The following is a 24,711-nucleotide window of genomic DNA, read 5'->3' on the forward strand; positions in this document are numbered from 1 at the left end:
TGCAGTGTTGCCAACTTGTACTATGGCCACGAGCTAGATGGTATACCATACAATTTTGTATGTGCTAATAAGTTGGGGGTGTCTGCCATGGTTTTTAATGGAAAAATTTATATCTAATGCAGGTTGCCTACCAATGCATGGACGGTTCCATTCGTGATCTACTCAACTACGAGTGGAACACCCCGTCTACGCGTTGGAGGTGGCCCGAAATGATTTTACCCCATAATGATGGTGGTACAGTCTATATATAGGCCCTCCACCTTCCTCGCCCTGGGCATAGTTTCGATCTACAATGACTTCTCTATTGCACGCAGCTTTTATTACTACTCCCTCCGTCTTGGTTTATAAGTCATCTTATGAAAACCAAATAATCCTAAAACACTAAGGCGCGCTGCATTAACTTTCACCTCCTTTCTTGTTTTTTGACATGAATAAAGGAATCAACCAATAAAAGATGTGTGCCGTGTATGTTTTTAATGACTTGAGACTAACTAGCACGACATGCAGTGGTCAAGTCATTGCATGCAATGATATTAATTAGCAAATTAACATAAATTTCTCTTGTTTTCATCTTCGTCTTGATCGCGGTGCACAATCTAAAATGACTTATAAACCGAGACGGAGGGAGTATCATGTGCATGAGTTCGTGTTGGGGGTGTGTGTACTTAAGGCTGCAAGAGAAGCTCGAGAAGCAGGAACAACTCAAGATCGATTCTTTTTAATCTTGACTCGAAAATAAACAAGATGAGTTCGAATGCTTTATATAGCTCGATCGAGAAATGAGCCGATCTTAAACCAATATTTCCTTGCTTGATTTTAGCTCGACATAATACCATTATCTTAAATGTCATGACATATATTAAATGGAAAGAACATACTTTATAACCATATATGTTTTTCATGATTTTTTCTTTCTATTTATCAGCAAACATGGAAGATTAATTAGTGCAGACACTATTTATGCCATATTATGGTATTTGGCCCTTGATTTGCTTTCCCAACTATATGTCTATCATGAATCATTATTTTATTTTAATACTAAACTTTCAATTGTGAGAGACTAAGTCAAACTACTTTGAAGGAATTTATATTATCATTGTCATGATTGAATAATATACTTTTAGTGTTTTATTGTGTCATGTTGATCCTTATCTAGTTGGAATGATCACCATAGATCTATAACTTTTATCATCTCATTTAGCTCGAAACTAGCTCTAGATGAAATGAAGATCTTTACAAGCTGAGCATGAGTCATCTTCCACAATTCGACCTTGAGATTCACTCAGTTTGAGCTCGCGCAACTTTTAATATGAGTTGAGCTAAGCCAACTCCAACTCGCTCAAACTCAACTCGGGTGCGCCCTATCTATGCGTGTTGCGGCGTGCCTTAGTGTCGTTGTCGTGGCCCCTACCTGCAGGCACATTCTAGCTGTGCTGCTTCTGCTTGTTCTGGCCGGGCATACGGATGCGTGCAGTGTACTTAGGTTGGCCTGGGCTTGCGAGTCTACGTCGTGCAGTCGGGTCTCTTTGTCTTCGGCGGCGCCTCCCTTCGAGTTTTGGTGGCGGCTCCCGTGTGGTGGGGTGTCGAGGCAACAGTGGTTGTGCCTTAGCGACGACTTTCATTGGTGGCGAGACGGTCCGATAGTGTGATGGGTGTGGGGCACCTCACAACTAGTTTTTGCCAGTGTTTCTACATCCTGACGATGTTCGACCTGCGTTCTCGAGTTCCCAGTGTTTGTGGGCGTTTTGTAGGTGCGACTTCGGCCCCAATGACCCAATAGCTGCGTCTCTTCCAGCTCACTTGGCTCGCTAGCATCCTCACAACTATGCCCCCCGTTGCTAGGATCGGTGTTCCCTCCAGTGAATAGCTTGTTGACGTTGTTGGTCATCATTTCTTCCCTGCGTCGTTCCTCTTTGCCTCGCCGCCTCCTAGATCCAACCATGTACACCTTCATGCCTCACTCTTGTGTGAGATCCAATTCTTGTTTGTTCGGCGGCGCCCGATGCCATCCTTCAGTGGCGGATGCAGCCCCACCAATCCCCTTCTTGTCATGGCGATTCCGACCAACAACATGGTTCCCTTATCTCCATACCTGGATACACCACTATGGGATCGGTCATACCTAGGTCAAGGAGAGATCTCTGCTTGGCTTACAGATGCTGCCAGTGGCGACGTGCACATGGGTGTCATTTCCCTTCTTGGAGGCGTTGCCATGGCCTTCATTCGCACCCCTCTTCGAGTTCAAGGGATATTGTAGGTCCGACTCTCTGAATCGGATGGGGGTGGCATCACGGCGTCGTTCTCCTTCATGAAGGCGCTATGTTTCTTCCTCACGGCGTCCCTCATGTTGGATTTGGCGATGTTGGACATCAAGTTGATTCGTCATGCCTCTCTTGCTTCGGCCTTTGTGTATTAGCTATGTTGTATCCTCTCTTTAGGCTGGTCATATACCTTGACCCTTTACTCCGGGCATCATGTGTATACCTCCTTACATTCATGCCATGTGTTGTATCCTATCTTTTACTCATTCTAACTCTCTCTATCAATAAAAAATACACAAGCTTTGGGTATTCATGAAAAAAGAATAACAGCTGAAATATTAATAATTAATAAAGCACGCTAGTAGAATATTTATGTCTGTTGTAACTTTTAAATTACACGCAATTAATGACCTAGTATTTACCTAATGATATAGTCATTGGTCCTTCCGTCCCTATGTCCCACATACTTACAACCTCCCCCCTGTTTTGAAAACGAACCTTTTTTTGTTGTTTTAGCAAAAACTTCCTCAATTTTCCAGCAAATAATCCGCGCTCCACCATTAAGTGGCATAAAACGGGACGTGTTTGCATTTTAGGAGAAAACCCCCTATAGTTTATATAATTAATCCTCAGCCCATCTAGAACAAATAGTATTTTTTAAACATTCATATATTTTATCCTAACTTAAATTTTAACATATTATCTATATAATGTAGGTCGCACATATTTACAACCCCCCCTCTGTTTCAAACTAATTAACCCGTCACCCACGTTTAAGTGAGAAAATGAACCCTTTTTTGTTGGTTTAGCAAAAACCTCCTCAATTTTTGGGCAAATAATCCACGCTCCACCATTAAGTGGCATAAAACGGACCGTATTTGAGTTTTAGCAGAAAAAAGCATATTGTTTCTATCAATGATAAGGAAATCGGTAACTGGTAACTGCTCGGTCGGCTTGGGAGTAGGGATTAATCGGTGAATCGGGCTATTAACTGGATTAATCGGTCGACCATTGATCGGTATATTAAATGGAAACTTGCCAACTTATATCTATATATTTTATTTATTATGTCATACTTCCATGCACCTAGTTATGTAATATACCAAAATATTCCATTGTAGGCATATAAAAAAGTAGACAAGAGGTAAAATTCACAATCGTTATACACCCAAATCTACAAATTATCAAAAGTAAAAATTATCAATTAAACACTTAAACTTGTCCAAATACTTACTGACATACAGCACACATAATACAATTTACAACGAAAACCAACAGTTCCATACACTAATCTACAAAATTGTAATTTATAATCTATTAATAAATGAATGTTGGATTCTCCACTAAGATAGAGGAAAAAGATGGTAGTGCATTGCGTGCTAACGACGCCATGGAGGAAGATATTGGGGAGCATCCTATGAGAGAGGATGGGAAGTATCGAGGGGGATGGGGTCCATGCAGGCGACCAGAGTGGCGGAGCAGCTGAATCTTGGAGGTGTAGTGTGATGGCTCGCACCGGTGAGGACCTGACTAGCCACCCGTCAAGTTAGGAGGGGATAAAAGGAGCATGAGGAACTGGGAGGAGGGTCAAACCCTAGGTATTTAGTAGCAACAAAGGGTGGGAGGAGCTATGTGCCAAAATTTTGGGATTCGTTCGCCCACCAGTTAACGGGACAATAGCAATTAATCGGTTTGGCAACTGATTAATCGGTCTAACTGGCCAACTAATCGGCCTGGCAAGTTAACGCGATGAATAGGTGTGGTTTGATTCGGTCACCCTACGAGTAGCGATTAAGTGGCAAGTTAACTGGTTAATCGGACGAATTCTTGAACAATGGTTTCTATAATTAACCCTCGGTCAATCTAGAACAAATAGTATTATTTTAAGACATTCATGTATTTTAGGGCATGTTTGGTTGGTGACTTAAACCACCAGAGATGTGGCGTGCTGCGGAGTGTGGCGGACAAAATAAGCGCAAGACTTTTGGAGAAAATGTCTGCTATAAAATACACTGCAGGTTGTGGCGAGCCTAACCTTAATAAAAAATCAAATGACAACCTAGGAAGTTGTGGCGCGCCACACCTTCGACGTGGCACGGTGCGACCGGCAACCAAACATCCCCTTAAACCCTAACTTCAATTTTAACGTGTTATATATAATTTATTAGAAAAAGCGTAGAGCATAAATTCGATGTTATTTTACTATTTAAATATATTTTTAGATGCTATTTATGATGCAATCTTAATCAATAGCACATGATCCAACTTTCTTTCATACCGGCACCGACCAGGAATGGAATGGACACCTCATCAAAGACAAATTGGAGACGAAGGAACCCGTCAATAATTGTGCATGCACGCCTTGACAAAACCTTGCCTGCAAAAAAAGTAGATTTTTCATATTATGCCGAGAGAGACGCCTCGGCAAGACCTATTTTGGTCTTAGTCATGGTTATTGGATTAGGGTTGGGCGATACTTTTTTCCCATTGCGACTCATGGACTCTTTTGCTAGTGTTAATAATTAAATGAGCTGGAAAATACACAGCCTAGCCAAGTTTCATTGTGCTCAGATGTATCACAAGATATGGGTTGTGATATGTGCTTGCATAGACTCACAGGCCATTCATCGCCCCAAACACAAATTATCCTAGTGATTCCCCAAGGCATCTCTCGTAAGTTAGTCCTTGGACTATGATGTTGACACAACACTGCCCAGCCGGCACCACTGGTTGTGTTCGATGTCACGCAACCCAGGAATACCACTGATAGGGGGAGCACAACAATGCCACAACAACAATACCCGCGCTTTGCAGAACATGTTGAAAGACGACCGTGGACTTTGATTCGGGAATCTAATGTGGTTGTGTTGCGATCATATAGGGAAAATGAGCATTGGGGAGTTCTTTGAGTGATCGTAGTTGCGTCTTGCCTATGTGTCACAAAATTGCAAGCACCTTGTAAACCACATTTGGTTCTTGCTAACTTCCAAATGCCTCCAAATCCTATGTGTTATAACTCGCTAACTTCCTAGCACGTTGTTTCTACCCGCTATGCCACTATCTAGGTGTAGCGCGGGCTAGTTAATCCGCGCCACTAATAGGTGGTTGCATATATGGATTTTCCTAATAGTGAACATTTTCATTGTTGACTATTGTATTGCAAATTAATCAATCAAAAAGATTGGAAGTGGTCTTAATTACAAACACACTAGTGTATGAGTTGTTGATTTTGAAGTACCGTTCATGAGTCGTTGCGTATGATATGAGAAATAAAAAAGAGAAAGGGGATGTATGTCTTTTAAAGGCTGTATGTTCAAAAGTTTGCACTGGATCTTGAATATCCACCATGTTACCGTTCTGAGCATGCAAATCTTATTGTCCATATATACACCAGGTTGTGTGGTCATTGATGCTCTTACTATGTTATGCTTGCAATTTCATGACCTAACATTTAGTACACCCAGATGTAACTATGCACGGAAGGACAAATGGTTACATGAAAAGTTAGGGATATAAAAGGACAAAGAACACCTCCATGTCTTGATTTAGGGGTGATGAATGATATGGTAGCTAACGATTTTCACGAGGCGTACCCTATATAGCTAACAAAGAGCGGACTTGCTAAATCTTGGTCAACTGAGATTTAACGAAGTCTTAGTGGATGTGCCTCCCACCGGATATGTCTTTACTTCAAGATTCATGCTGGAAGTGTGTTTGTCTTGCTTTCGCCCGTGTAACGCATGTGTCCAGCCCATTTGCTTGTTTTCTTTATTCTGTTAGCCTTCTTCGATCGTGTGTCACGGGACAAGGAGTGGCAGTGACAGAGAGTGCTTATTTGTGGGCTCCATAGGTGCTAGGGGGGATTTTCGTTTTTTCTCCATTATCCCATTTTTAGCTGTTATATCATAAATTTGAGGGGATTTGTTGATTCCAGTAAGTTGGGTTTGTTGGAAATATGCCCTAGAGGCAATAATAAAATGGTTATTATCATATTTCCTTGTTCATGATAATCGTCTATCGTTCATGCTATAATTGTATTAACAGGAAACACTAATACATGTGTGAATGAATAGATCACAATGTGTCCCTAGCAAGCCTCTAGTTAGCTAGCTCGTTAGTCAATAGATGATCATGATTTCCTGATCATGGACATTGGATGTCATTGATAACGGGATCACATCATTGGGAGAATGATGTGGTGGACAAGACCCAATCCTAAGCCTAGCACTAGATCGTATTGTTCGTATGCTAATGCTTTTCTAATGTCAAGTATCTTTTCCTTCGACCGTGAGATTGTGCAACTCCCGGATACCGTAGGAGTGCTTTGGGTGTATCAAACGTCACAACGTAACTGAGTGACTATAAAGGTGCACTACGGGTACCTCCGAAAGTGTCTGTTGGGTTGGCACGAATCGAGATCGGGATTTGTCACTCCGTGTGACGGAGAGGTATCTCTGGGCCCACTCGGTAGAACATCATCATGAGCTCAATGTGACTAAGGAGTTAGTCACACGATGACGTGCTACGGAACGAGTAAAGAGACTTACCAGTAACGAGATTGAACAAGGTATAGGTATACCGACGATCGAATCTCGGGCAAGTTCTATACCAACAGACAAAGGGAATCGTATACGGGATTGATTGAATCCTTGACATCGTGGTTCATCCGATGAGATCATCGTGGAGCTAGTGGGAGCCACCATGGGTATCCAGACCCCGTTGATGGTTATTGGCCAGAGAGGTGTCTTGGTCATGTCTCCCTGTCTCCCGAACCCGTGGGGTCTACACACTTAAGGTTCGATGACGCTAGGGTTATAGGGAATTGTTATACGAGATTACCGAAAGTTGTTCGGAGTCCCGGATGAGATCCAGGACGTCACGAGGAGCTCCGGAATGGTCCGGAGGTAAAGATTGATATATAGGACGGATGGTTTCGGAGACCGGAAGTGTTTCGGGCATCACCGGTAACATACCGGGACCACCAGGACCACCGGAGGTTTTCCCGAGGGACCACCGAAGGGGGGCTGCGACCCCAAGAGGTAAGATGGGCTAAGTGGGGGTGGGAACCAGCCCCTAGTTGGGCTGGTGCGCCTCCCCACTCAGCCCATGGCGCAGGGGAAAGGAAAAGAGGGGGGGAACCCTAACTCAGGTGGGCCTTAGGCCCACCAGAGGGGTGCGCCACCCCTCCTCCCTCATCTGGCCGCCACAAACCCCATCTGGGAGGGCTGCCGCACCCCCTAGGGTGGGAACCCTAGGGGTGGCACCCCCTCTCCCCTTCCCCTATATATAGTGGGCACTTTTGGCCTTTGGAGGACACAGTTTTCCCTCTCCCTCGGCGCAGCCCCGCACTTCTCCCTCCTCCTCTCTGCCGGCGCTTGGCGAAGCCCTGCCGGGAGACCCCGTCTCTCCACCAACACCACGCCGTCGTGTTGCTGGTCTTCTTCCCCAACCTCTCCCTCCTCCTTGCTGGATCAAGGTGCGGGAGACGTCACCGGGCTGCACGTGTGTTGAACGCGGAGGTGCCGTTGTTCGGCACTAGATCGGAATCGCCGCGAGTACGACTCCATCAACCGCGTTCTAGCAAACGCTTCCTCTTCGCGATCTTCAAAGGTACGAAGATGCTCTTACCCCTCTCTCGTTGCTGGTCTCTCCATAGGAAGATCTGAACATGCGTAGGAAAAGTTTTGAATTTATGCTACGTTACCCAACAGTGGCATCCGAGCCAGGTTTTCTATGCGTAGATTCCATGCACGAGTAGAACACAAAAGTTGTGGGCGATGGTTTGTCAATTTGCTTGCCGTTACTAGTCTTATTCCTTTTCGGCGGTATTGTGGGATGAAGCGGCCCGGACCGACCTTACACGTACGCTTACGTGAGACTGGTTCCACCGACAGACATGCACATCGTGCATAAAGGTGGCTAGCGGGTGTCTGTCTCTCCTACTCTAGTCGGATTGGATTTGATGAAAAGGGTCCTTATGAAGGGTAAATAGCTTTGGCATATCATCGTTGTGGCTGTCACGTAGGTAAGAAGGCGTTCTTGCTAGAAACCCAAATCAGCCACGTAAAACTTGCAACAACAATTAGAGGACGTCTAACTTGTTTTTGCAGGGTTTGACATGTGATGTGATATGGCCAAAGTTGTGATGTTGCATGTATGATGTATGAGATGATCATGTTATTGTAATAGGTTTCACGACTTGCATGTCGATGAGTATGACAACCGGCAGGAGCCATAGGAGTTGTCTTAATTTATTGTATGAGATGCAACGCCATGTGCTTGCTACTTTTACTTCATTGCTAACGGTTAGCCATAGTAGTAGTGATAGTAGTAGTTGGCGTGACGACTTCACGAAGACGCGATGATGGAGATCATGATGATGGAGATCATGGTGTCACGCTGGTGACGATGATGATCATGCGATGCCTGAAGATGGAGATCGAATGAGCAAAGATGATAATGGCCATATCATGTCACTATATGATTGCATTGTGATGTTTATCATGTTTTACATCTTATTGCTTAAGACGACGGTAGCATAATAAGATGATCCCTCCTAAAATTTCGAGAACGTATTCCCCTAAGGGTGCACCGTTGCGAAGGTTCGTTGTCTCGAAGCACCACGTGATGATCGGGTGTGATAGGTTCTAACGTTCGCATACAACGGGTGTAAGCCAGATTTACACACGTAAAACACTTAGGTTGACTCGACGAGCTTAGCATGTACAGACATGACCTCGAATACAAGAGACCGAAAGGTCGAACATGAGTCGTATGGTTGAATACGATCAGCATGAAGTTGCTCACCATGGTGACTAGTCCGTCTCACGTGATGATCGGACACGGGTTAGTCAACATGGATCATGTATCACTTAGATGACTAGAGGGATGTCGATTTAAGTGGGAGTTCATACTTAATTTGATTAAATGAACTTAATTGTCATGAACTTAGTCTAAAAGTTGTCTTTATAAATATTGTAGATGTCCAACGTCAACCTCAACTTCAACGCATTCCTAGAGAAAAACAAGCTGAAAGATGATGGTAGCAACTATGCGGACTGGGTTCGCAACCTGAAGCTCATCCTTGAAGCAGCTAAAAAGGCTTATGTCCTTAATGCGCCGCTAGGTGACCCTCCCGCTCCCGCAGCAGCGCAGGACGTTCTAAACGTCTGGCAAGCGCGAAGTGATGACTACTCTCTGGTCAGGTGTGGCATGTTATACAGTCTAGAAACGGGACTCCAAAGACGTTTTGAGCAACACGGGGCATATGAGATGTTCCAAGAGCTGAAGCTAGTTTTTCAAGCTCATGCCCGTGTCAAGAGATATGAAGTCTCCGACAAGTTCTTCAGCTGTAAGATGGAGGAGAACAGTTCTGTCAGTGAGCACATACTCAAAATGTCTGGGTTACACGGTCGTCTGACTTCACTTGGAGTCGAACTTTCGGATGATGCTATCATTGACAGAATCCTCCAGTCTCTCCCACCAAGCTACAAAGGCTTTGTGCTTAACTACAACATGCAAGGGATGGAGAAAACCATTCCTGAGTTGTACTCGATGCTCAAGTCTGCAGAAGTAGAAATCAAGAAGGAGCATCAAGTGTTGATGGTCAACAAGACCACTAGTTTCAAGAAAGGCAGGGGTAAGAAGAACTTCAAGAAAGACGGCAAAGCTGTTGCCGCGCCCGGTAAACCAGATGCCGGGAAGAAGAAAAAGAACGGACCCAAGCCTGAGACTGAGTGCTTCTACTGCAAGGGAAAAGGTCACTGGAAGCGCAACTGCCCCAAATACTTAGCGGACAAGAAGGCCGGCAACGTTAAAGGTATATGTGATATACATGTTATTGATGTGTACCTTACCAGCGCTCGTAGTAGCTCCTGGGTATTTGATACCGGTGCTGTTGCTCACATTTGCAACTCAAAGCAGGAACTGCAGAATAAGCGGAGACTCGCCAAGGACGAGGTAACGATGCGCGTCGGGAATGGTTCAAAGGTCGATGTGATCGCCGTCGGCACGCTACCTCTACATCTACCGTCGGGATTAGTTTTGAACCTCAATAATTGTTATTTAGTACCAGCTTTAAGCATGAACATTGTATCAGGGTCTTGCTTAATGCGAGACGGCTACTCATTTAAGTCAGAGAATAATGGTTGTTCTATTTATATGAGTGATATGTTTTATGGTCATGCTCCGCTGGTGAATGGTTTATTCTTGATGAATCTCGATCGTGATGTTACACATATTCATAGTGTGAGTACCAAAAGATGCAAAGTTGATAATGATAGTCCCACATACTTGTGGCACTGCCGCCTTGGTCATATCGGCGTTAAGCGCATGAAGAAGCTCCATACTGATGGACTGCTAGAGTCTCTTGACTTTGAATCATTTGACACATGCGAACCGTGCCTCATGGGCAAGATGACTAAGACTCCATTCTCAGGAATAATGGAGAGAGCCACCGACTTATTGGAAATAATACATACTGATGTGTGTGGTCCAATGAACGTTGAAGCTCGCGGTGGTTATCGTTATGTTCTCACTCTCACCGATGACTTGAGTAGGTATGGGTATATCTACTTGATGAAGCACAAATCTGAGACGTTTGAAAAGTTCAAGGAATTTCAGAATGAGGTTGAGAATCAACGTGACAGAAAAATAAAATGTCTACGATCTGATCGTGGAGGAGAATATTTGAGTCACGAGTTTGGCACACACCTAAGAAAGTGTGGAATCGTTTCACAACTAACGCCGCCTGGCACACCGCAGCGCAACGGAGTGTCTGAACGTCGTAATCGCACTTTATTAGATATGGTACGATCTATGATGTCTCTCACCGACTTACCGCTATCATTTTGGGGATATGCATTAGAAACTGCAGCATTCACTTTAAATAGGGCACCGTCTAAATCCGTTGAGACGACACCGTATGAACTGTGGTTTGGCAAGAAACCTAAGTTGTCGTTTCTTAAAGTTTGGGGCTGCGATGCTTATGTGAAGAAACTTCAACCAGAAAAGCTCGAACCCAAAGCGGAGAAATGCGTATTCATAGGATACCCTAAGGAAACTATTGGGTATACCTTCTATCTTAGATCCGAAGGTAAAACCTTTGTTGCCAAGAACGGATCCTTTCTAGAGAAAGAGTTTCTCTCGAAAGAAGTAAGTGGGAGGAAGGTAGAACTTGATGAGGTAATTACACCCCCTCTCGAACAGGAAAGTAGCGCAACGCAAGAAGTTGTTCCTGTGATGCCTACACCAACTGAAGAGGAAGTTAATGATGATGATCATGAAGCTTCGGATCAAGTTACTACTGAACCACGAAGGTCCACAAGGGTACGCTCCGCACCAGAGTGGTACGGCAACCCAGTGATGGAAATCATGTTGTTAGACAACGGTGAACCTTCGAACTATGAAGAAGCGATGGCGGGCACGGATTCCAACAAATGGCTTGAGGCCATGAAATCCGAGATAAGATCCATGTATGAGAACAAAGTATGGACTTTGGTGGACTTGCCCGATGAACGGCGAGCCATAGAAAATAAATGGATCTTCAAGAAGAAGACTGATGCAAACGGTAATGTAACCGTTTACAAAGCTCGACTTGTCGCAAAGGGTTTTCGATAAATTCAAGGAGTTGACTACGAAGAGACTTTCTCTCCCGTAGCGAAGCTGAAATCAGTCCGAATCATGTTAGCAATTGCCGCCTTTTATGATTATGAAATTTGGCAAATGGACGTCAAAACAGCGTTCCTTAACGGGAATCTTAAGGAAGAGTTGTATATGATGCAACCAGAAGGTTTTGTCGATCCTAAAGGTGCTAACAAAGTATGCAAGCTCCAGCGCTCCATCTATGGGCTGGTGCAAGCATCTCGGAGTTGGAACATTCGCTTTAATGAGGTGATTAAGGCGTTTGGGTTCATACAGGTTTACGGAGAAGCCTGTCTGTACAAGAAAGTGAGTGGGAGCTCTATAGCTTTCCTCGTACTATATGTGGATGACATATTATTGATGGGGAATGATATAGAGATGTTGGAGAGCATAAAGGCCTATTTGAACAAGAGTTTTTCAATGAAGGACCTTGGAGAAGCTGCATACATATTAGGCATCAAGATCTATAGAGATAGATCGAGACGCCTCATAGGTCTTTCGCAAAGTACATACCTTGACAAGATATTGAAGAAATTCAATATGACAAACTCAAAGAAAGGGTTCTTGCCAGTTTTGCAAGGTATGAGATTGAGTAAGACTCAGTCGCCGACCACGGCAGCAGATAGAGAAAAGATGAGTTATGTCCCCTACGCTTCAGCCGTGGGCTCTCTAATGTATGCCATGCTGTGTACCAGACCTGATATAAACCTTGCGATAAGCTTGGTAGGAAGGTACCAAAGTAATCCTGGTGCGGAACACTGGACAGCGGTCAAGAATATCCTTAAGTACCTGAAAAGGACTAAGGAAATGTTTCTCGTTTATGGAGGTGACGAAGAGCTCGTCGTAAAGGGTTACGTCGATACTAGCTTCGACACAGATCCGGATGACTCTAAGTCACAAACCGGATACGTATATGTGTTGAATGGTGGGGCAGTGAGCTGGTGCAGCAGCAAGCAAGAAGTCGTGGCAGCATCTACATGTGAAGCGGAGTACATAGCTGCTTCAGAAGCGGCTCATGAAGGAATTTGGATGAAGGAGCTCATCACCGACCTTGGAGTGGTTCCAAGCGCGTCGGGTCCTATGACACTCTTCTGTGATAACACTGGAGCCATTGCCATAGCCAAAGAGCCCAGATTTCACCGGAAGACGAAGAACATCAAGCGCCGCTACAACTCCATCCAGGACCATGTCCAAACTGGAGTGATACATATTTGTAAAGTACACACGGATCTGAATATTGCAGACCCGTTGACTAAACCTCTTCCACGAGCAAAACATGATCAGCACCATAATGCTATGGGTGTTCGATACATCACAATGTAACTAGATTATTGTCTCTAGTGCAAGTGGGAGACTGTTGGAAATATGCCCTAGAGGCAATAATAAAATGGTTATTATCATATTTCCTTGTTCATGATAATCGTCTATCGTTCATGCTATAATTGTATTAACAGGAAACACTAATACATGTGTGAATGAATAGATCACAATGTGTCCCTAGCAAGCCTCTAGTTAGCTAGCTCGTTAGTCAATAGATGATCATGATTTCCTGATCATGGACATTGGATGTCATTGATAACGGGATCACATCATTGGGAGAATGATGTGGTGGACAAGACCCAATCCTAAGCCTAGCACTAGATCGTATTGTTCGTATGCTAATGCTTTTCTAATGTCAAGTATCTTTTCCTTCGACCGTGAGATTGTGCAACTCCCGGACACCGTAGGAGTGCTTTGGGTGTATCAAACGTCACAACGTAACTGGGTGACTATAAAGGTGCACTACGGGTACCTCCGAAAGTGTCTGTTGGGTTGGCACGAATCGAGATCGGGATTTGTCACTCCGTGTGACGGAGAGGTATCTCTGGGCCCACTCGGTAGAACATCATCATGAGCTCAATGTGACTAAGGAGTTAGTCACACGATGACGTGCTACGAAACGAGTAAAGAGACTTACCAGTAGCGAGATTGAACAAGGTATAGGTATACCGACGATCGAATCTCGGGCAAGTTCTATACCAACAGACAAAGGGAATCGTATACGGGATTGATTGAATCCTTGACATCGTGGTTCATCCGATGAGATCATCGTGGAGCTAGTGGGAGCTACCATGGGTATCCAGACCCCGCTGATGGTTATTGGCCAGAGAGGTGTCTTGGTCATGTCTCCCTGTCTCCCGAACCCGTGGGGTCTACACACTTAAGGTTCGATGACGCTAGGGTTATAGGGAATTGTTATACGAGATTACCGAAAGTTGTTCGGAGTCCCGGATGAGATCCAGGACGTCACGAGGAGCTCCGGAATGGTCCGGAGGTAAAGATTGATATATAGGACGGATGGTTTCGGAGACCGGAAGTGTTTCGGGCATCACCGGTAACGTACCGGGACCACCGGGACCACCGGAGGTGGTCCCGGGGGACCACCGAAGGGGGGCTGCGACCCCAAGAGGTAAGATGGGCTAAGTGGGGGTGGGAACCAGCCCCTAGTTGGGCTGGTGCGCCTCCCCACTCAGCCCATGGCGCAGGGGAAAGGAAAAGAGGGGGGGAACCCTAACTCAGGTGGGCCTTAGGCCCACCAGAGGGGTGCGCCACCCCTCCTCCCTCATCTGGCCGCCACAAACCCCATCTGGGAGGGCTGCCGCACCCCCTAGGGTGGGAACCCTAGGGGTGGCACCCCCTCTCCCCTTCCCCTATATATAGTGGGCACTTTTGGCCTTTGGAGGACACAGTTTTCCCTCTCCCTCGGCGCAGCCCCGCACTTCTCCCTCCTCCTCTCTGCCGGCGCTTGGCGAAGCCCTGCCGGGAGACCTCGTCTCTCCACCAACACCACGCCGTCGTGTTGCTGGTCTTCTTCCCCAACCTCTCCCTCCTCCTTGCTGGATCAAGGTGCGGGAGACGTCACCGGGCTGCACGTGTGTTGAACGCGGAGGTGCCGTTGTTCGGCACTAGATCGGAATCGCCGCGAGTACGACTCCATCAACCGCGTTCTAGCAAACGCTTCCGCTTCGCGATCTTCAAAGGTACGAAGATGCTCTTACCCCTCTCTCGTTGCTGGTCTCTCCATAGGAAGATCTGAACATGCGTAGGAAATTTTTTGAATTTATGCTACGTTACCCAACAGGGTTAAGTGGAGATCTGAGAGGGGGGGGGGGGTCGGTTCCAGTAGTTTCGACGAAGTAGAGATTACTGGTTTCTTTTGCCCAGTAATTAAAAACTAGTTTGGATGGGTAGAGATAAGAGAGTTTTATTTTCCATTTCCCCATTTTAGTAGAGGATATCCCCATGTGTGCCCCTTTTCTATTTCTTCTTATTACTATACTTTTTCGAAGCACAAAGAATATCCCCATGCATGTTGGATGAAGATTCTTGTCTCTCGGCTGCCCCCCCCCCCCCCCCTATAGGAATATAGCATTAAAAATACCAGGAAATTTCAAAAAAAATCTGAAATTTTGTAGTATCAAACATGGATGCCCATTGTACAGTCGCGTTCAGTTTCATTGGAAATGGGTGCCCATGGTAATATCAGTAAAATTTGAAAAGTTCCTATGTCCGGAAAAAACTATTAGATTGGATTGTATATCAGACCGTATTTCCTTCGCCATGAATACCACACACATCCATTTCCCATGAAACTGAGCGTGGGTGTACAATGGGCATCCAAATTTAATTCCCAAAAATTTCAGATTTATTTTAAGATTTCATGGTATTTTCTTATAATGTTATATTCGTATAAGGGTGTGTGGCACCTTGGTGCTCCAATGCATTTCCCCGTGTCTATCATTTTTGTGTTCTTTTTTTATATTGTATATTTTGGGTGGGATTTTTCAAAAATCTAGTAGTATTGATCAAGTAGAGATTTTATTTAAGTAGAGTTTCTAACATTTTCTACCAAAGATCCCTCCCCCCACCCCATCATTTTTTTGGCGGGGGGTCTAGTATTTCAAGGAGAGTTTCTAGTAGTTCTAAATAGAAATGTTTCTTTGTTTTAAATGCAACAAAATTTGTTCTTAGTGAATGTAGAGTTTCTGTTACTAACACTAGGTATGAAACTCCAACTGTCGCCCTCGACTCAAACTACATGTTTACTCAAACAACTCTTCCATGTCTCACACTAGGCATGCAACTAAAAGTGTCAACCTTGACTAGAACAACATGCCTACCCACTCGACAACAACTAACAATTTTGTTATGTCAGAGGATGACGGGAGAGGAGGGACGCAATGACATGACTAACGCTAGACATGGAACTGCAAGCACCGCCCTCGGTTGCAAGTGCATGTCAACCCACCCAACTGCGACGGGAGAGGGGGATGTTGCACATCTGACAGTTAGCATGCAAGTGCAAGTGTCTCTCTGGAATACAACTGCAGGCCTACCCATTGGACTGCAACGCACCTTTGTTTCGTCACTAGGTGGACGGAGGGGGGAAATTGCATGCCTTTCACTAGGAATGCAACTACAAGTATCACCCTTGAGCAGAACCCGCGAATGTTTTCTTTTTGTTTTTCTTTTATTATTTTTCGGTTTTGGTTACCTTTTTATTTTTATTTTTATGAAATTCATGATTTTTTCACAAGTTTTTGTGAACTCTTTTCAAATTTGTAAAATCTTCTCAAATTCACGAACGTTTTCCAAATTACATTAAATTTTGGAAAATATTAATATTTTTAAATCATTGTGCCTTTTTTTTAAAATTTGGTTTTTACAAATTTTTAATCTTTTTTTCAAATTACGAACTTTTCCAACTCTTGAGATTTTTTTTCAAATTCACGTCATGTTCAAACTTACGAACATTTTTTAAACTTGCAAACTTTTCAAAAGATTTGAACTTTACCAATGAAATGTTTCTAAAAAGTCGACAGTCAATGGATCTGGTCAATGACCAAAGATCAATGGCCAACCGGTCAATAACCTACTCTTTCAACAGTTTTCAATCCGTGATTGTTTTCCTATTGATTTCTCATTGTTTTTAAACTACTATAAGAGAGCAGGGGAAGAAAAAATTAAACTGAATAAACTGTTGCGAAAGACATGGATGGCACAGCCAAACGAGCGAAAGGAGTACTATTGGGCTGAGGCCGAGTACGGTTGGTAGTGTGTGCAAAGAGAGTTTCCTAATGCTGATCGTGCCGAATAGGACCTCTTCAGCGTCGACTACATCCTTGTCGGCAAGGTGAGGGTGTGTACACTAACAAATGCTCCCTCGGTGGCGCATGTCTTACTTGTTTCTATCCAAAAATTCTATCTGCCGCATTCTGCATTAGATTGTCGACGTTTCGCACAGGAACTGCTAGCTTCGCACAGGAACTGCTAGTGAACGATGGTGTTTGGGCCGGCCCATTAGCGCTTTCACTCATTCCGGTTTTGGGAACCTTTTAGAGGTTCCCAGCCGGGTTTTCCCGGTTTTGGAAACCTTTTAGAGGTTCCCAGCCGGGTTTTCCCGGTTTTGGGAAACTTCTAGAAGAATCCCTAAACCATTTTTTATTCTTTTTTTCTGTTTATGTTTTAAAAATGTTCTGGAGTTTGAAAAATGTTCCGGAATTTGAAAAACAATTCGAAATTTGAAAAAACAATCCAGAATTTGAAAAATGTTGCGGAATCTTCAAAAAAGTACCGGAATTTTTAAAAATGTTCTGGAATTTTTTAAAATAGTTCTGGAATTTTATAAAAAATTCGGAATTTTAAAAAAGTTCCAGAATTTGAAAAAATGTTTCAGAATTTGAGACAATGTTCCAGAATTTAAGTAAATGTTCCGGAATTTGAAACAATGTTCTGAAATTTGAAAGAATGTTCCAGAATTGGAAAAAGAATCCAAAGACCAAAATGGAATAGAAAAACCGGTTCAGGGAACCTTTTAGAACATTCACAAAACCTGAAAAAACCAGAAGAAAAATCTAGAAAGTTCTCAAAACCGCAAACGCTGGAACATGTTAACAGGTCGGCCCAGATCACCATTGTACGCGGCTACATGATACAGCTTAATGGGCCGTCCTGGTTCATTCGCCTCTGTGCGGCTCGCTGCTGTTGGACGCAGCGAGCGTCACATAGGAGGTCCCTGTTGTATTGGCCAGATCTTGATCCACGTAAACTGAATTATAGATCAGAAGTGCCACTGGGCCGCTTTTCAATAGAAACATTTGAGCCCACTGGCAATGCGAGCCCTCACCGTCGGAGAATTCTATGTGCCGCTCATGACATATCCTATTTGGCGCATATAGCATCAGATACTTTATTTGCCACAAATAACGCACAAACCCGCTCGTGGCTCATTCCTAACAGGCCACCCTACATAATGTAAGAGAAAGGAACACTGTGTGGGTTATCCTGGTTTTGGGAACATTCTAAAAGGTTTCTTATTAACTGGTTCATACGTATTCTTATCCGGATACTTATGTTTTTATTTTTCTTAAATCCTTGAACTTTGTGAATATTTTTTAAAATTTGTGAACATATTTTTAAAACGTATTTTTTAATTCATGAAAAATTCAAATATGCGAAGATTGTGTAAATCCAAGAAAAGATTCTCAAATTCATAAACATTATTTCATTCTGCGGGCACTTTTTTAATACACATTCAGCTTTTTAGTTTCCTCTTGAATTTGTTTAATATTTTCTGCCAACACTCTCTTTAATTTGTTTAATATTTTCCTAAAAAGAAAATGTTTATAAAATTCACTAAAAATGCACAACTTATGGGCAAAATGTAAAATTCATGAATAGTTTCACGTTTGCAAGAATTTTTAAGCATGAATTCATTGTTAAAATTATTGAACAGTATAAGGTTCACAAATATTTCTCAAATTCATGAACATTTTTCCTAATTCATAGATGTCTAAAAAGTCCAGTAATATTAATAAATATCAAATTTGCGATCAATTCATTGTTAAAATTATTGAACAGTATAAGGTTCACAAATATTTCTCAAATTCATGAACATTTTTCCTAATTCATAGATGTCTAAAAAGTCCAGTAATATTAATAAATATCAAATTTGCGATCAAATATAAGAAATTATGAATATTTTAAAATTTGATGAACATTTTTCTAAGTTTATTTACTTTTTCGAAAATTCATTCCCTTGCCTAAATTCATGAATATGGTTTCAAATTCGTATACATTTCTCCAATTTTAGATTGTTTTTCAAATTCTAAAATTTATTTTATGTTTTTTGAAAGACAATACTGGTTTTATTTTAACCCAGTAACCGGTAGTTTTTTACCCCATACCTACTATTTTATTCCGAGCTAGCGCTAGGAAAACACGGCTATTGTAGGTTTTTGTGGTCTTTATCTTCTAGCATTTTGTGTTCTACTTTCTTTTTTTTTTATATAAAAATGGATGTACAATTTTTTGAGATCCTGAAATTTTTTCAATTATAAAGATAGTACTTTTGGAATATTTGAAGTTTTATTTTTTCAAAACAAATCAAGATATTTTTGAAAATATTTTTATACTAGCTCTCAAAGAGTGGTGAAAAGATGATGACGATGTTGTTGGTGCAGTAGTGGACGCCTACGGTGATTGATGAGGAGGGGATGTGTCCGCGGTGGTGCTGGTAAATGGACTACGACGATGGAATCGAGGTTTCTGTGGCGTAGGTTGCACAGCAAAATTCCAATGTCGGAAAAGAGGATTTTGGGTTGAGATTGGGGGTGAGGGCGCGGGGGGGGGGGGGGGGGGGGGGGCTGTAGGGGAAGAAACCTATATATTGAGGGCAGGAAATATTTTTTGCCGTCCTAAGCGGTATTAAGGGGTGTAACCCTTTCAGGTTTTTTGTCAACTAGGTTAAAGCCCGAACAAAAGGTTTTGGGGTTCGATTGCAGTTGTCATTATATTGTTTCCTTTGTCTGGTCAATATGGTAGCCTCTTCATATTGTTGGCTCAAGATATGCATGTAGGACGAAATGAGACATGATTTGGTCGTTTTTATGTTGGCACTCTAATGCGGGCATGATTAATGGAGTCATGGTGATGTGGCTAACAATTAACATCCTTGTGTAAACTCGTACCTACCATGTCTTTAAAATGAACCCCTTTTGTACTTCCTCGCCATAGGGTAGCCAACTCACACACCTTGTATGCTAGCGTAAGCTTGAAAAACATATATTATTTCTTCCAATCTTCATGGTGTGCCGGTAAGAAATTAAACAGTAGTTGAAACAGCTCGATGGAATATCAAATGGAATTTGTTTCATTGGACTAGGAGGCTCGAGGAAGTTGACGCGATCGCCTTTTGGCACAAAATGTCCACAGTGAATAGCTGATTTAGTTTAAGATGTGGAGATCATTGAACGGGTCATAGAGATTTGCTCAAACCTGCTGAACCTGTCGAGCCGTTCTCCCTGTCCAAACTTTTTCCTCCAACGAGTTATCTTTACAAAAATCGTTAAGAAAGTTAGAGGAAGTGCAGCTTGCTCTTCAAACCGCCATGAGTGTACTTAGAGCTGGATGTGCAGGCCGATCGCGAGTGCTGGTTTTTCTTTTTCTTTTTCCTTACCTAGCTGTGTAACTCTCTTACTTCTCCTTTCTCATGAATGAACTACAACACGCCTTGCTGTCTTTTAGTCAAAACAAAGTTAGAGGAAGTGTTGTTGTTCTAGTAAGCTATATAAAACTTATAGTGAAATTTCTTCAGCTTATAAAATAAAAATAACTATGTCCAATCAGTGTGAAGTTCTAACAGGTGCAAAATCAGATCACCAGTGACATGGATCGAACTAAGATGACTAGGTAAAAGTATGAAGCAGCATTGCGGGCAACGGATAATCGGACCAAAGAGCTCCACTATGGTAACCCGTATAAATGGCAATCCGAACCATTGGCATATCATACCCACTTTCGACTTTCGTATGTACGATGGGTCACCGCCAGAATGTATATGTAGTACATATTTCTCTAGGATGAGGATGGGTAACATCAGCACCAAATATAATGGTTGGTCTGTCTCTAACAAGGGGAATTCTCGTTGACAAAGCATCGACGAGTACAGTATTTCTTCCTCCCACCTAAAGAGTATAGGAATGTGAAAAGGAAGTATAGAAGGAAAAGATCTACAAAAACCAGCTTGGTAGTGGGCAGAAGCCACAAAACAGGACGAACCTTAACATTGATTTTAAGGGCGACATTTGCAAGATACTGCAGGCTCATCTTAAAAATATGTTTCGTCAAACAGCATTGAGAGACCAATCCAAGATCTGTCTCACATATTCTTTTGAGATTACCTGAGGAATGATTAGAAGTTAAAAACAATACAGCATCAAAAACTGATAAGAATAATAGTTAGTATTTGAATTAGATAATACACTACTCCCTCCGTTTCATAATTCTTGCCGTGGTGAATTGTGGAACCGAGGGAGTAGGTATCTTTTGAATTAAAAAAGCATACCATAAAGAGAACCATTATTGTCAGGCAAAATTGCAACAAGCGGGTCAAGCTCCCTGCCCAGTGGTTTCAGAACATTCATGGCATCTCGATAGCGTGCCTTGAGTGCTCTTTCTACATGTTTAGGTCTCGCAGATAAAGGAGGAAGCAGAGGATCCACTGAGAAGTCCTATGGTGAGAGGATACGGAGCATGTGAGAAAGTGGACACTGGGAACTAAATTAACAAACTGAAAAAGAAATCTCTCGAGCACTGTTTAGATGACATAGACCTACCATCCCAGATGTTTGGCACATGCCAGCCAGTTCATGACAGAAATTCCCCGCGGCACTATCTTGGACATTCCGAGAAAAGTTGATGCATATCCAGTCCTTGACTCTTCCACCATTGACCATTTTCTGGAACAAGCATATTACCAAGAAAAGTAATTAATCATACACACTACTGTAAACCAAATACTGGAAGAGATACACAAGAATACCTAGTTTATATTGAGGAAGTTTTGGGGAATTTACTTTAAGAGCATACCTTATGCATCATATTCCATTGGCACAAAGAGTATCCTTACCAGCACCTGACTGCACCATCAGGATCTGCTTGTTTACCAAGCCTGAAAATTACACCAGCACCAAACCAATATGTAGGTAGCACGAGAGGCACCAACCATTGATACTGATCAGAGTACTTGATGAACTGAACCTTGGAATTATTGTTGCCAAACTGCTTGATTACGAAGCAATGATCTATCTTGACCTCAAAAATCATATCCACCAACTCATATGAAGTCCAGCAGCGAAATGAGACACAGTATTGCAGGAGGTCCTTGAACTTGGAGAGGAAGCACTCGTGGTCGTCGCCGACGCAGCGCCTCCTCGTCCCACGACGATCGCGACTGCGAGAACAGATCGTCCCTGCCGCGCGACCACACCGAGCTCTCCCGACGCAGGTTGCGCCCGAACCCGCTGGGGAGGGGGCGGCACCAAGCGACGCGGGGGCGGGGGCGGCCGATGAGGTGATTCAACCACCATGACGTTTTCGACTCCTTGGACGGATCTTCATCTTGAATCCACTTCTCACACTTGACCATCCCATCCACTGAAGAACAATTCAATCAATTCTACCATACGGCCAAAACAATCATCAACAGAGTACAGTAAACAGTAGTACTGTATTTCTTTCATCAGTGAGGCGACAGAGAGAAAGAAGAGGGCGTACCAGTCTCCTCATCGACACGGGACATCCAGCCCTCGCATCGGAGCGAGGTGCCCCACTGCATGCGGTAGCATGTGTTCTGCTCGATGACAGGCTTGCCGCTCCAGTCGTCGTGGAGGCGGGGGTTGAAGTGGAGGATCCTGGGCGGGTCCTCGCCGTCGACCGTCTTAAGCCCCTGCAGCTCCATCATGAACTGGGAGACCATGAGGGGCTCCTCCCCCTCCCTGAGCTGCGCGATCTTGGGGTCCCGCTCGGGGTGCGTGGCGTGCGGCGTGCGGCGACGGTGATGTAGGAGCCGAGCGTGAGCCCGCACGGCAGCTCGACGGTCCATCCCCTCGCCCGGAACTTGTCGGCGGCGAGCGCGATGGAGTGCGGGCACTTGCCCCTGTCCTCCCCTTCCTCGTTGGACGCGTCGAGCAGGTCGGGCAGGGCGTCGTGCAGGTCGGCGAAGACGCGGGCCCCGGCGGCGGCGACCTTGCACAACGAGCCGCTGGAGCGGGAGGAGTTGAGGCGGCCGAGGTCGAGGCCGGAGACGATCCCCGGTGCGCGCACTTGGACGGGCGCAGCGGCGCCCCGCCCCGCCCGGCTCGGGGGCGGCCGCGAGCTCGTGGGGCGGGGGCGGGGGCGGGACCGAGCGGCGGACGGCGCGGCCTCGAGGGCCTCCCGGTGCGCGCGCTTGGACGGGCGCAGCGGCGCGGCGCCCCGCCCGGCTCGGGGAAGGCCGCGAGCTCGTGGGGCGGGGGCGGGGGCGGGACCGAGCGGCACCGATAGGAGGTCGGGAATGTGGGGGAAGGAGGAATGGCGTGCGTGCGGAGGGAGAAGTAGATAGTGGGCTGGTTTTACGGTTCAGTTGTGTGCGGGACAAAATCTTTTTTGGAAGGGCGGGGGGAGGAGAGGGAGGCGGGGAGTTTTGGATGGTGGGATCGAGAGAGGTCGAACCGTCGCTGGTTGAACCATCACGACGCTACATCCTGCTTTAATAATAGAGATTGTGGATACGAAGTCCCCCGGACCGCTTTTCCATAGAAAATTTGGAGCCCACTGGCAACGCGGGCCCTCATTGTCGGAGAATTCTATGTGTCCTCCATACATATCCTATTTGACGCATATAGCATCGGATACTTCATTTGCCACAAATAGTGCACAAACCCGCTCGCGGCTTCTTCCTAACAGGCCACCCTACATAATATAATTGAAAAAAACACCATGTGGGTTATCCTAGTTTTGGGAACATTCTAAAAGGTTTCTTATTTACTGGTTAACAACTTTTCTTATCCTGATACTTATTTTAAAAAAAAAATCCTTGAAATTTGTGAATTTTTTAACATATTTTTTAATTCATGAAAAATTCAAATATGTGAAGATTCTGTAAATCCAAGAACAGATTCTCAAATTCATTAACATTATTTCATTCTGCGAGCACTTTTTAATACACATTCATCTTTTTAGTTTAACAAAGATATATAAATCCGCAAACACTCTCTCAAATTTGTTTAATATTTTCCTAATAGGCAAATGTTTACAAAATTCACTAGAAAATACACAACTTATGGGGAAAATGTAAAATTCATGAATATTTTTCACGTTTGCAAGCATTCTTAAGCATGTATTCATTGTTAAAATTATTGAACATTATAAAGTCCACAAATATTTCTTAAATTCATGAACATTTTTCCTAATTCATAGATGTCTGAAAAGTCCAGTAATATTACTAAATATCAAATTTGTGATCAAATATAAAAAATTATGAACAATTTAGAATTTCATGAATTGGTTTCAAATTCGTGTACATTTATCCAATTTTAGATTATTTTTTTCGAATTCTAAAATTTATTTTATGTTTTTTCAAAGATAATACTGGTTTTATTTTAACCCAGTAGCCGGTAGTTTTTTAGCCCATACCTACTATTTTATTCAGAGCTAGCGCTAGGAAAAAGGGCTATTGTCCGTTTTTGTGGTCTTTTTCTTCTGGCATTTTGTGTTCTATTTTCTATTTTTTTACTTATAAAAATTGATGTACAATTTTTCGAGATCCTGAAGGTTTTCCAATTTTGAAAGATAGTAATTTTGGAATATTTTGAAGTTTTATATTTTTTAAAAAATCAAGATTATTTTTAAAATATTCTAATACTGGTTTCCAAAGAGTGGTGAAAAGATGATGACGATGTTGTTGGCGGAGTGGTGGACGCCTACGGTGATTGATGAGGAGGGGATG

The 24,711-nt window shown here is 43.6% G+C and overlaps 1 protein-coding gene across 3 annotated transcripts; it reads right to left on the minus strand.

The window, feature by feature from the left end:
- Window positions 1-20,312: 20,312 nt before the first annotated feature.
- On the minus strand, window positions 20,313-22,966 carry LOC123439292 (protein argonaute 1B-like). Of its 3 annotated transcripts, XM_045116028.1 has the most exons (7): window positions 22,500-22,938; window positions 21,984-22,379; window positions 21,813-21,894; window positions 21,560-21,682; window positions 21,289-21,454; window positions 21,003-21,124; window positions 20,313-20,908 (listed from the first exon to the last, which is right to left on the minus strand). In XM_045116028.1, the coding sequence occupies exons 3-7, from the start codon at window positions 21,822-21,824 to the stop codon at window positions 20,765-20,767; spliced, it is 567 nt and encodes a 188-aa protein (XP_044971963.1). In that variant the 5' UTR covers window positions 21,825-21,894; window positions 21,984-22,379; window positions 22,500-22,938; the 3' UTR covers window positions 20,313-20,764. The 3 variants fall into 3 exon arrangements, with proteins under 3 accessions (XP_044971963.1, XP_044971962.1, XP_044971961.1); XM_045116027.1 differs by having other exon boundaries at window positions 21,813-22,379; XM_045116026.1 differs by lacking the exons at window positions 20,313-20,908; window positions 21,003-21,124; window positions 21,289-21,454; window positions 21,560-21,682 and having other exon boundaries at window positions 21,857-21,894; window positions 22,500-22,966.
- Window positions 22,967-24,711: the final 1,745 nt, after the last annotated feature.

The sequence above is a fragment of the Hordeum vulgare genome, chromosome 3H (assembly GCF_904849725.1).
Source record: "Hordeum vulgare subsp. vulgare chromosome 3H, MorexV3_pseudomolecules_assembly, whole genome shotgun sequence".
In the NCBI taxonomy this organism is placed as follows: domain Eukaryota; kingdom Viridiplantae; phylum Streptophyta; class Magnoliopsida; order Poales; family Poaceae; genus Hordeum; species Hordeum vulgare.